Source organism: Camelina sativa, chromosome 2, assembly GCF_030686135.1.
Source record: "Camelina sativa cultivar CO46 ecotype springtype chromosome 2, ASM3068613v1".
NCBI lineage: Eukaryota > Viridiplantae > Streptophyta > Magnoliopsida > Brassicales > Brassicaceae > Camelina > Camelina sativa.
In genome coordinates this window covers 2,319,481-2,333,956 of record NC_141881.1, presented here as the reverse complement: position 1 = coordinate 2,333,956, position 14,476 = coordinate 2,319,481, and the positions used below count along the sequence as shown (strand labels likewise).

The 14,476-nt window shown below is 33.6% G+C and overlaps 1 protein-coding gene and 1 pseudogene across 2 annotated transcripts; both read right to left on the bottom strand.

Moving 5' to 3' along the window:
* Positions 1–6,931: 6,931 nt before the first annotated feature.
* On the bottom strand, positions 6,932–9,082 carry LOC104715242 (UDP-glycosyltransferase 71B7 pseudogene; annotated as a pseudogene). The gene has a single exon (XR_015566139.1). The product of XR_015566139.1 is annotated as a UDP-glycosyltransferase 71B7 pseudogene (transcript).
* A 1,685-nt stretch (positions 9,083–10,767) lies between these two features.
* On the bottom strand, positions 10,768–12,472 carry LOC104715235 (UDP-glycosyltransferase 71B8). The gene has a single exon (XM_010432661.3). The coding sequence runs from the start codon at positions 12,331–12,333 to the stop codon at positions 10,894–10,896; it is 1,440 nt and encodes a 479-aa protein (XP_010430963.2). The 5' UTR covers positions 12,334–12,472; the 3' UTR covers positions 10,768–10,893.
* Positions 12,473–14,476: the final 2,004 nt, after the last annotated feature.

Genomic DNA, 14,476 nt, shown 5'->3' with positions numbered 1-14,476 from the left:
AGGGATTAAATTCACTCAGGTGCAGAAATTTCAGAGAAGAGATAAAAAATTGTCTCTTTAACCAAGCATTAAAGTCTTCATCTTTAAACAAAGGGCACTGTGAGATTAACAACAACCAGTTCAAGGGTTACAAGATTACCATAATTTCAGAAACTTAAGTCTTCAAAACCCAAAAGGGTATGTTGCAAATTCAACGGAAATTACAAAACTCTCAATCTATATATAATAGCAAACCCTTTTTTTGTCAACTTTAATCTAACGAATGTGATTAGTTTTTTTATTCCATCTAACGATCTAAAATTGATAATGATTCCAACAGTTGCAAGTTTTATTTCCTCCAAATAATTGTGTCTCTTTGTCACACTCCTATCTTTCAAAAATCGCATCTATTAATTTTTGCATCTCTTCGTCTTACCCCATTTTTAAAAAATCACACATATTAATTTTTGCATCTTTTTGTTTCACACCTCTATGTTTTACACCTTTATATTTTACACCTCTTTGTTTATTATATATAAACTTTTATGGACTACAAAAATAAGTTTCGAATTTATTGTTTTCTGAGTATTTTTAAACTTACAAGTTAATAAATAAAATCAAAGAATTGTTTGATTGCAGTGTTTTTTAATTAACCTGTATCAATCTTCAATTCAAGGTATTTTTATATTTGTGTTGCATTGTAATAGATATAGATAGATTTATGATACTCACCGAACCAATGACAAAAGCTTACAAATTAACTCGTTAGTGTCTACTTATGAACTTGTTAGTGTTCATTTGGTTAAATACAAATAAAGTTAATTTCTTCTATGTTAGAATATTATTATTATATAGTTTGGAAAGAGTATAACATTAATGATCTATAAACTATAAAGACATAAACCTTTAGGCATACAAAGTTTATTTTATTCATTTTTGTATTGTTTTATTTCTAATAAACCCATTTTTGGGGGTTAACTTTAACCTAACGGATGAGATTATTTCTATTATCTCATCTAATGGTTTAGAATTATTAATGATCCCAACAGTTGCAAGATTTTTTTTTCGTCGTACCTCCATCTTTCAAAAATCGCACCTATTTATTTTTACACATTTTTGTTGCACACCTCTACGTTTTACAACTCTGTATTTTACACATCTTTGTTTATTGTATATAGATTTTTATGGACTATTAAAACAAGTTTTGATTTTATTGTTTTCTGAGTATTATTTTAATTTTAAACTTACAAGTTAATAAATAAAATCAAAGATTGATTTATTGGAGTGTTTTTTAAAAAAAAAATTTATATATAATAGCAAACCCACTTTTATGGGTCAATTTAAATCTAACGGATGAGATTGTTTTTTATTGTATCATCTAACAGTTTAGATTTGTTAATGATCTCAAAAATTGCAATGTTTTGATCCAACAGTTATATTTCTTCGTTGTACCCCTACCTTTCAATATTTGCACTTGTTAGTTTTCAAACTTTTTTGTTTTACACTTTTTTATTTCACACCTCTTTGTTTTCACACTTCTTTGTTTTTATATATATATATACATATTTTTATGAACTTTGAATAGAGTTTTTGTTCTTTGATAACACCTCCAAATTTAAAAATTCTGATTATTATTTTCTTTCAATTTATTAACCAACATTGATTCAGTATTCGTTAATAAAATTTGGATTGTTTTATTTATTGATTCATTCATGATCTAACTTTTGTTTGGTGTCATTTTTCATCTAATATGCACATCGATCATACCTTCCAAGTATAAAGTAGGTAACTGATTATGATTTCAAATTTTTCATAGATTTATCTTTTTAGTCAATTTGGTTGGTTGCAGGCTTGCAGCTATGAGCTCTTTCTCCCTGCTTCTCTTATTATTTTTTGTAAATTTCTATAGAATAATCATTTAAATTTTGTTTTATGTGAATATTGTTCAAAATTGATTATATAAGTATGATTCAGCAAGCTTTAATTCATATATTTTAACATTATTCTCTTATTGCCACTGAATTGATTTTTATATATACAACAAAAAAATTATTTAATTAATTTGGTTGATTCATCTTAGTCGTTATTTCTGAATTTTATACTACACAAATAAAAAATTACCATAAAGTTTCCACTCAAAATGTGAAATTAACAATGTTAGTCATTTCAAGTTTTTACTTTTCCGTGCGACAACGCACGGGCCGACATCCTAGTCATTATAAAAGAGAGAGAGATGAGAAACACACCTCTCGCCATCATCTTTTGGTTTTCTCCTGAGAAGAAACTTGTTGTACAAAGCATGTACCACTCATCTATTGCTCTCTCACCCAACCTCGTCGCTAACAGTTCTGGGTTTAAGAAGAAACTAGATAATGGCCCGCGCTGTTAGCGCGGGAAAATTTTATTTTATTTTGTTATTTGTGAATATTATATTTATGTTGTATCATTTATTTACATGTTATATAATATAGTACTATATGGTGAGTTTTAATTCATATTAACCTACTAATAGGTAGGCCTGGAACTACTACCAATACTCGTATTCGACCCGTTTTTCGGTTTGTATCCGTCCCGAAAAAGGTACCTACAACTTTAGAGTCGAATGAAAAGTATAATAATTATATTATCCGTGAAATAGATCGAGTATTGGATATTAATTTAATTTTTGAGCGTCCCGTTACCCGTCTCATTATCCGTTTTATTACAGGTACTCATAAATACACGTTAATAGTTTGTAGAACAATGTTACCAGTGTGACAAAATATCTATGTAAATTTGGATTTGTTTGTTACAAAATAATAGTCAAAAATTTATTAATTCTATACATTTTATAAAATCATATATTTAACTAGTTAAGGTCATACTCTGATTTTGACCCGTAGTTGGTACTACTATTTTGGTTTGGTGCAATATCAAATTCGTTAATTATACATTCGATAAAGCTAAAAAATCCAACAAAATATGTATTGACCCGTGATTTGGTATTACAAATTGATGTGATCGTGTTTAGAGATCTTAATATACCAAATTTACAAATTAAAGTTATTGGTATAACATGTTATATATTAATTTTATAGGTGAAAATTACAATTAGGTTATGTATATTATCAACATTATACAGTTAGTATTATTTATATAGTGAATATTGTGTATAAACAATTAAGTTTTAGCCAATTAAATAGTTTGTTATTATTTCCGAAGATTTATGAAACAATAAATAGAGTTTTATTATTTTGTAAACAAATCTAAACTTTTCTTTTGTTAGTTATTAGAATAATTAAAATATTATAGCATTTTCATAATATGTCACATTAGAACTGATTAAATTTTTAACAACATAGCTTAAATAAGTATATAGATATATTTTAAAAATATAAACAATGTTGTATCTTAATTTTAATATATATTTGTTATTATTAAATAATTTAGATATGTAAATGTTTAATCTTAGTCTTATAAATAAATTTAAGTTTTATAGTTTTTCTAAATAGTTTGTTATTGTTTCCTAAGATTTCTGAAACAATAAATAGAATCTGTTTAGTTATTTTATTACATAATTTCGAAATAATTTTATTATTATTTTATTAAATAATTTCGATTTTTTATTAATGATATCTTGTAATCTTATAAATTAATAATTACTATTTTTTGGATAATCATTTTCAGCTTATAACAAATTAATATTAAGATTCTTTTATTATATTTTGTATTAAAATACAGTGGCATTTTATGTAATATTTTACATGAAGTAGGGTTATTTATTTAAAGGGTTGCTTAAATAAGTATATAGATTATGGCACACCGGACAAAGAGGAGCCACATCTCCCTAGTGAACAGACATCGAGACATGATTGTTGAGACAAACAATAGGAAAAACGGCTTTTGCATACTTGAACAATTACAATATGTTCGATTCATACATCGGACTATTGGGTATGCGGAAACATACATTGACTATTAAAATATTTGAATTACATACCTGGAATTACAATTTTGTGTTTAAATATACAAAACGTGATTTTTATTAACTCTGTTTATTTTTCCGTTAAGCCTATTTCACGTGGATTCCACGTGTACATACACGTCATAAAAAAAGATATATTGTCGTTTGCTAGGCTCGAAACTGAGACCTTGAGAGTCGAAGATGCAAATACCTCTTTAACCAGTCGGACATATCATATAAATGGGATTTGGTGAACAAAACTTCTATATATTTGCTTTCATCTTCTTCCTTCTCCCCTCTGTAAAAAATTACGAGGGACAGAACAAAACCCAGAAATTTAAACACAAAATTGATAAATTACTAATACAATTACAAATCAGCTTGAGAAACAATGAATATATGAAGCTGAGAAACCACCCTTAATCGTTTCTATTTTTCTGGATTATGTTAGATGTACATATATGTTTCTTCTTCCTTCTCTCTTTCTCTCAAATCTCAACCTTCCCTAAATTAGAAATCTAGGGTTCTTCCGATTAGGCTAAATCGAATCAAGATTCAATCTAATCTTCTATTTTTTGTAAAGATGACTCAGATCCCAAATCTAATCTTCTATGAATTCTCGTTTGCATAATTTGATGATGTTTAGCTATCCTACCCAACGAGAAAATCCATCTTTCTGGGTTAGAGAGAAAAAAGAAGCCCTACTGAATAATACTGAATTGAAAGATGAGGAAGAATACTGAATTGAAAGATATATTAAATGTTTGTTTACTAATTCACAGTTATATGACATGTCCGACTGGTTTAAGTTAATTATTGCGTCGACTCTGTTGTTGCGTGTTCGAACCTAGCACATGACAAGGTATTATAATTTTTTTGAAGAATAAAACGACGTCGTTTTGCGTTCTTTGCACACGTGGAATCCACGTCAGATTAGCTTCACAGAAAAATTGGGATTTTTGCCAAATATGCCACATTTTTAATAAAAGTTTTGGGGAATGCCACATTTTCTTCATCTTTCTAAAAATGCCACATTTTTACTGTTCACATATATTTAAAAGACGAAAATACCCTTGTATCAATGAGAGTGATTGTCGTGGACAAGATCTGATGGACAAGTTATTAGAGGAAGTCATAGACTTGTCCACGAATTTTATTTTTATAACTTGTCTACGAGAATTGTAATAACAAAGTTGTCCACGAGTTCAAATTAGTTATTCATATTATTAAAGATAAGTTGTCTATGAGAGACTGATTGTCGTGGACGAGATCTGATGGACAAGTTATTAGAGGAAGTCATAGACTTGTCCATGAATTTCATTTTTATAACTTGTCTACGAGAATTATAATAACGAAGTTGTCCACGAGTTCAAATTAGTTATCCATAATATTAAAGATAAGTTGTCTATGAGAGATAATTAGACAAAAAGGATAAAGTTGTCAAAATAAGAAGATGGTGGACTATAAGAAGATGGTGGACCAAAAGAAGATGTCGAAGATGATAGACCAAAAGAGGATGATGTGGATGACGGTGGACCAATAGATGATATGGAGGATTGGGTTTATCGCTACCATCATTCCCATCTTGTCCATCATCCACATCTTGTCTATCATTCGCATATTGTCTATCATCCGCATCTTGTTGATCATCGGCATCTTATCTATCATTCACATCTTGTCCATCATCCTCATCTTGTCTATCATCCGAATATTGTTTATCATCTACATCTTGTCTATCATCCTCATTTTGTCCATCATCCGTATCTTGTCTATCAACATCATAGTTTTAATCGAAAGACATTTATGTCTTTTTAAGTGAAGGTTGTGGCATTGTGGAAAAGAAAAGAAAAAAGTGGCATTTTGACTTAAAAAAGTTACTGTTCATGGCATTTTTGTTAAATAACTCAAAAATTAACAGAGTTAATAAGAATCACGTTTTTGTATATTTAAGCACAAAATCAAAAGTTCAGGTATGTAATTCAAATATTTTAACAGTCAATGTATGTTTCCGCATACCCAATAGTCCGATGTATGAATTAAACATATTGTAATTGTCCAGGTATGCAAAAGCCGTTTTTCCAACGAATACACACACGGCACTTGCAGTCTATGATAAGGACGTCTTCCTCCAAACGCCAGCACTTCGCACATACTCCCTTAAAATTACAGAAAAAAAGAGTGAGGCTACTTCAATCCATACAGACAGACTTCTATTGAACAATGTGAACACATTTCACACAAAACTCGTAGATGAAAAGCTTTAACACATTTCACCAACTCAGAACTCACACAAACTAAAATCTGTTTCACACAAGTCACAATCAATCATATTTCACTAACACAGAGGAGGATTAAATTGTATGAAAGTTACACACTTCTATTGTAGTATTAGTAAAATAAAACGAATAAGTAAAACATGTAGCTACTTATTTATCTGTTTAGTGTGATTGTTAATTTTCTTTAATTGTTTGTTCATCTTTTTTTTTGTCGAAATATTATCAAACCATGACAATTGACGCGCGCCTAAATGTTGCGTCAGACAAGTGACCATGAAAATAGGTTCTTGACTTCTTGTGCCCCAAGATAAGATTTTGGTTTTTTACTTGCGAATCTTTAAACGCATCTGAAACAAGCAATCACATGGTGATGTAGGAGCATGTTACATTGTAGCGCATGTACGCCACGTCGAGACATTTTGACGAACGTTTGCGTAATGGGTGTTTTTGCATTATTTTTGTGGTAAAAATTCATGTCGTAGCTCAGTCAAGGCAAAGGTTGACATAGTGTATGAATAATCACAGAGAGTACTCCAATACCCAAACACATTATTAGTTTTATGTTGCTCTCCGAGAAGTAAATGTGAAGTTTTAATATCAAGCAACGTAACTGAGATAAATAGTATTTTTTTTTTTTTTTTTTTTTGTGCAAAAGTAAATATTTGACATATTGAGTTGTTTGTACTATTTTAATACTGACTCAACTTAGATCTAATTTCAATAAAGATCTAAATCATTCAAGTGCATTCTTACTGAACACATAAGAAATCACAAACTCTAGAAACATTATTTTTATCATGACCGTTCATAAAACACATGCCTATCATTCAAAAGCATTGCATGAGCCATTTCCCTAGCTAGCTATGATCATGTTAAGCACATATTTTTCATAACGTCTTGAATAAACGTTTGCAACGCAGTTTGAGACGATCCACCATCCATTAAGGCTACGTGACAGCTCTCGCTCATCTCCTTCACTCTCTTCCTCACTTCACTATCCTGTTCCATCAGACACATGATTCCTCTCTCTATTTCCTCTGCCGTCACCAAAACCGTATCCTTTCCCAATCCCACAATAAGATCACCTCGCCAATACTTTCTTATCTCCACAGCTAGTCCAAGCTCGTCCTCCATCTCGAAAGCATTGAACTTCTGTTCCGCGTATAACGGCCATGGCGCCGTGGGAACACCGAACCAAAGACTCTCGAGGATCGAATTCCAACCGCCGTGAGTGACGAAACCTCCAACCGCCGGATTAGCTAGCACGTCCACCTGCGGAGCCCATCCGATCACTTTCCCTCTCTCCTTTGTCCGATAAAAGAACCCCTCCGGGAGAACTTCTTCAAGATTTGTAAACTCTCTTGGAGGTTCTTTGAATATATTCGGAGATGCACGACGGAGAGACCACAAGAAACGGTGGCCGGTTCGTTCCAACGCAATGGCGATTTCTCTTGCTTGTTCCTCACGTAAGCCTCCCATGCTTCCGAAGCAGAGGAACACTACTGATCTGTTTGGTTGCTTGTCAAGCCACCCTAAAATCTCTGATTGCTTCTCGTCCTTGGAATCACCAACTCCAACTCCGTTCTCGAGTTGCAGCAGTGGTCCTACTGGATAAGGAGGAGGAGTCTCACAATAACTAGATAGAAACTTTAACGCATACGGTTCTAACTCAGCAACCGTATTAATCAAAATACCCTTCATCTCTTTAAATTTTCTAGCTTGGTTAACAAACGTCGGAAGCCATTGTTTAGATGCGTAAGCGTGAGGAAGGCACTTTACCGGATAAGGACGAGTCAAGCTAGGAATGTCCAGCACAGCTTCTGACTCTTCAAAATCACTTTCACTTATATCGTACTTATTGTCATCGTACAACATCTGGATGTGAAGTTGAAGTGCGAGAACCCCTGCGCTAGACGTGTAAAATAAGTAGCTCGGAACACCAAACTGGTTAGCTACATCTACCATCGACGTGCAAAACATGTCGACGACCACCCCAGCGACCCTCGGTGAACCCGGTTTCGTTGAGTAGTCGTTGACGAGTTTCGCAACGACGGATCTCACCTTTGGCACGTGGTATTCTATACTGAACTCAGGCCTAGCCGGATCGAAGGTTGGTTGATCTTTGTCGGTAATGACTTCGTAGCGGAGGCGGTCGTTAGGTGGGGCGGAAAGAGCACCCACTTCGCCTCCGGGAAGGATGATTATGGAGATAGAGAGGCGGGTCTCTCTCGCAACTAGTAGCTTCTGTAAGTTTAGAAACGAGAGAGTGTAGAGATCGAGTGAGTTTGAGAGTGTTCGCACGAGAGAGTAGAAGAGAGTATGGAAGTGTAAGAGAGAGAGTATAGAAGAAGAATCAAACTTCTTACTTGAAAAAGAACCTAGATACATCCTAATTATAGACAAAGTAAACAGCATATTCCTATGGGATCCTATACACGCTTTACATGACTGAAAGTGACATCCTTCCTTCTTAACATAACATGTGACTTGTGAGTTGAAATATCTTCCCACTTGCACACAAACTCCAACGGTCGGTAGGAGAAGGATCTAGAGACTTGGTTGTCTCATACAAGCCTTAGAAGACTTCAAGTGGGCTTTTACACGAGATGGTATGGTTGGCCCGATGAGAGAGAACGGTCGTTGACTTGTACGGACGTTGACTTGTACGGACATGGTGATCAAGATCCCAAATTATAGCTTCGCCATCTCCACGGCTGATCTGAGATGACCGGTTCCAATAAAAGGGATGAAGACAAGCTCAACTTTCATGATTATTTTTTTTCTTCTTCTGTCTCCTCTTTTTTTTTTTTTTGTGCTTTGTCTGAGTCATCGAGATGATGAAGCTCTACTAATTAAATAGTAACGAGTTTTGGCTTCTTATGTTTAGCACTATTGTTTGAGCCGAATAAGTCACTAATTTAGTAATTTCTATGGTTTCAACTTTTTAAGACTTTTTGATTTTTGATGGATATGGTCAGTAGTGAGTAGATATCATTGTCGTCATATGTAAAATCAAAATGAGTTTCTCCACTTATTGAACGTCACTTCGGTACTATGGTTGTTTTTAGTTGAGTTGAACTAGTCAATTGGTCAAATATAAAATTTATATATCATCTACATTCGTTTTTACTAATTGCGAGATCAAAATAAACACATATGATGTTCTAAATTTAATATACTCTTTCTATTTCACAAAAAGTGTCTATTTCACAAAAAGTGTCATTTGACATATTTCACATAAATTAAGAAAAGTTTGAATTATACATATTTACCCTATTTAATAAGTGATTAATGATCTAAATTCAATAAAAATAGCTTTCGGTTTAGGGGCAAAAAAGAAAATTTAGCATTAAAACACTCATTGGAAATGTAAAATGAAATTCTTTGTGGAACAGAGGGAGTAGTAAACTAGATTAAGATCCGTACTAGAGCACGGGTTAAAATTCATTTTATTTATATTGTAATTTTTATATAAAATATTATTATATGATTGTTTTTAAAAGTTTTTTGGAGAAAACATTATGCAATAAAATAATATGCTAAATATGGCTTGAAAAAAAGACACAGATTTTGTAAGTTTTATATTGTTAATGATTCTAGATAAGTACTCGTGCTATAACACTGGTTAAATTTTATTTTATACAAAATATTGTATATTTTATACTTTAAAATAATATTGTTAATGCTCTAGTACATGTCTTAATCTACTAATTTTTTTATACTCTTTAGTAAGTTGGTTAATATTGTGTTTTATTGTTTTTGGAAAGAACATGATGTAGCAATAAAATCTTTGGAGAATATATTTTGGTCTAAACCAATTAAGAATATTCTTTTTAAGATTTTTGGAAGCAACTGATTTATTCCTAAAATCTTCTGAAAATGAATTAACGTTGCACCTACCATATTAAAATTATAACCAGTTAATATATCAATTTTTGTATTACCTATTTATAACCAATTAATATATCACTTTTTGTATAACATCTTTATAAACTATTTGTAACCGACTATTAAAATTATATAGTCTACCAAATAATGTTGTGTACTTCCGTTTATTAAAATGAGGATTTTTTTTTTGACACCATAGTATTATTTTTTTTAGTAGAGAATATACAAATTGTAAAATGAATTTCATTTATCGGGTTATGAACTTGTGTTTTTATGTTTTGATAAAATAACGTGTATTTTATAGAGACAGAAAAAAACACTTTTTTACAAGTGCCAATCATTTTAATCACCCACCACAACACTGAAGCTGCCACATAAGACAAATGATGCATCTCTGCTACATATACTTTTTCAAACCTCTTCTAGAACCTTTTATACAACTTGCACATTGGAGAGTATTTGTACCTTTATTTTGAAATATTTAATTATTAGTATTATTATTAATATAACTATTGAAACGAATCACATAATTTATTATTGGAATATTAGTTTATATGCTTTGACCGAGTTACGATATAACTCTAATTTTAATAATAGCTATAATCATTCATGTAAATTTCCAAAAAATCTATAATATCATGTAGTATATTCTTATTTCAGTATATAAAGTTTTCGACCCAATATTGAAAGATTTGGTATTATTATCTCATGATCATTAAAATAAATGCAACACACGTAAGAGACATGCCACAATGCCATTCCCAAGAGCGTTGCATGCTCCGGTTTATTAGCTAGTTTCAACTTTTATCAAACAACATTCTTCGTAACGTCTTGGAAAAATAATTTCAAAGCAGATTGAGACGATCCACCATCCGATAACGCCACGTGACACTTCTCACTCATCTCCATCACTCTCTTCCTCACGTTACTATCCTGCTCCATCAGACATCTGATTCCTCTCTCTATCTCCTCTGCCGTCACCATGACCGTCGCAGCTCCCACTAACTGATCGCCTCGCCAATACTTTCTTATCCTCACCGCCAAACCAAGCTCCTCGACCATCATGAAAGCGTTGAATTTTTGCTCTGCGTATAACGGCCATGGTGCCATCGGAACACCGAACCAAAGACTCTCGAGGATCGAGTTCCACCCGCCGTGAGTAACAAAACCTCCGATCGCCGGCTTAGCTAGCACGGCCACCTGTGGCGCCCATCCAATCACCTTTCCTATATCCTTTGTCCGGTCAAAGAATCCTTCCGGGAGAATCTCTTCAAGATTCTTGAATTCTCCGGGAAGTTCCTTTTCTATATCGGGAGATGCACGGCGGAGAGACCACAAGAAACGGTGACCACTTCGCTCAAGGGCGATAGCGATTTCTCTTGCTTGTTCCTCACGAAAGCCTCCTATGCTTCCGAAACAGAGGAACACTACCGACCTAGGTGGTTGCTCGTCAAGCCACCGTAACATCTCCGAACTTTTCTCTTCTTTGGAACTGCCAACTTTGTTCTCGAGATGCAATATTGGTCCCACTGTGTAAGCACGAGGAGTATCACCACTCGAGAGGAGAGACTCCAACGCATAAGGTTCAAGCTCAGCAAAAGTGTTTACCAAAAAGCCTTTCATCTCCCGGAACCTTCTCGCTTGGTTTACAAACATAGGAAGCCACTCTTTCGTTCCCAAACCGTAAGGAAGACACTTCACAGGATAAGGACGAGACAAACTCGGAACGTCCAACAAGGCTTCCGAGTCTTCAAAATCAGTTTCGGTGGCATTGTATTCCTTTTTATCGTACAACATCTGGACGTGAAGTCCAAGTGCGAGAACCCCAACGTTCGAGGTGTAAAACAAGTAACACGGAACACCAAACTCGTTAGCCACGTCTATCACCGAGGTACAGAACATGTCCACGACTAAACCAGCGAGCCTAGGCAAGTCCGGTAGCCTTGAATAGCCATCGACGAGTTTTGCAACGGCACGTTTCACCCTCGGGATGTGGTTCTCGACATGTAACTCAGTGGTTGTTTGATCTTCGCAGGAGATCACTTCGTAGTGAAGGCGGTCGTTGGATGCGGCGACGAGGGCTGAGATATAAGCGGAAGTACTGATATCGTCAACTGAAAGAAGAGGAAGGATGATAACGGAGATAGAGAGGCGAGTTTCTCGCTCCACTAGTAGCTTCGCCATCTCCACAGTTGATCTGAGATGACCTATAACAGGATACGGTACGAAGATAAGCTCAAATTTCATTTTGTATTTCTTTTGTTGCTTTTGATTCAATCGTAAGCGATAAAGCCGATGAGAAGTTGTCTTATAAGCTTCTTTCGTTAGCTCTGTTTATAGGAATGATAAGAAGAATAAAATAATATTTTACTTGTTCCGAAGTTTCCTCCAATTAGTTGTCGATATAAAATAAAAATAAATTAACGAACAGTTTGATGTGTTAATCTCAAACTCTGATCACAGGGTATACACGTATAAAACATGCAAACTAAGTAGACAATCATAGTAATAATGTATATTATTGTTGTAACCATATACTAATATTTTGTGAAGTGATGATATTCTCTGTTAATACGAGACCGAGAAAAAGCCGCTCCACCACACAAACGAATCAAACTCCGAACGTGGCTTACAAGTTTCGGGTCTTCAATCACTTTCACTGACATCAGTTTTTCATATAAATATAATGTTGCCAACAATATATATTTTTAATAATTACTATTGCTATACTAAAAATAGAATTCATGGTGGTGTGAAATAGTTAATTTAAACTAGAAAGAGATCATATATTTTCTAGGTGTGAGTAGTACAGTTCCAAGAAAAGATATAGATTCATGCTCAAATGGGGTTTATGGGAGCTTTGTTTAGTGCAATAAAAATGAAGAAATTAAAAGGGAAGCTAAATTGAACATCAAGATCAAATTACATGGAAAACGGATAGGCGAAACCCTCAAAATTAATACCATTTGATGCTTATTACAAGACTATATATACTATAAATCTATTTGCTGAGACCTAGTTGCAAAGTAATAGTAAATCAATTTTAAAGTTGATCCAATGATCAAAAACCAATGCACCAGCCGAAAAGGAAAAGAGCTTGTTACTTAAGTCCTACACTTAATCAAATGTAATGACATAATCGAGTTGAAGAACCGAACTGAGAACAAAGATAATGCTTAAAGTCTCACTCTTCTAAGCATCAAGATAAAACTAACACAAGCAGAACGACCAATGCAAGTTAGAAAGCATAGGAGTTCGAAAAAACTTACCAGAAATGGAAGCAAATCCATTGGACTAAAGAACAACAAAACTCTGCAACAACGAACATTATTGGATTCTCTAGGGTTCATCAAAATTTGGGGATTTTGGGGAAAATTTTTTTTTTGACCATCCACCTTTTGATGGTTGTATATAAACTTCTGACCAAGTCCTTTTCCAAAATCAAATGAGATTGGAGGCAACGTATCTTTTGCTAAAGTAGGCTTGATCCACACCACATAAGAAACAAACAGTAAAATTGCCAAAACTTTCTAGAAACGGTGAACATCAAATGTCTCTGTAAACCTAAACACTAAACATGTCTCTTCAACCTCCCTCTTGTGTCTTTGATCCAAACCAGCTTTCTATACATTTACCTCATTCCCTACAAGGCTAAAACCCTATTCCCATCCAAACGAATGAATTGATTCAGACAGGTGCATAAAATTTCAGAAAAGAGATGTTAACCAGCATTCGTAGTCTTTATCTTTTTTTTGGTACACATAAACACAGGACACGGCTAAAAGGATTGACTAAAAATAAAACCAATGCAAGGGGTTAATATCTTCCCAAACGAATGAATTGACCCAGCTTTCTAGTTCAATTTCCACATGACCACATTCCTTAAAACCCTATTCCCATCCAATGAATGAAATTGACTCAGACAGGTGCAGAAAATTTATGAAAATAGATAAAGAAAAAATTGTACCTTTAACAACTGACTAGTATTAAAGTCTTGAACTTTTTTGTACACACAACACAGGACATTGCTAAAAATTGACTAAAACCAATTCAAGGGGTCGAGAGGACTACCCAAATTTCAGAAACTCGTAGCCTTCAAAACCTGAAAAGGAAATGGACACAATAGCTAAGAGAACAAAAATACCAATGCACCAACCGCAATAAAACGTGTTTACTCGTAAACTGAATCAAATGTAGTGACTTAAAGGTGAATTGAGGACGAAGACATGCATAGAGTTTAACTCATTATTCGTTAATAAAAAACTTAAGTGTATTGGTCCTTCGAAAACAACCAATGCCTGCATAAGAGTTTTCAGCTTTAACTAGAACAGATGGGAACAAAACCGTTTAACAAAGAACATTAGAAGTTAAGAACGGCAACAGCAAAAAT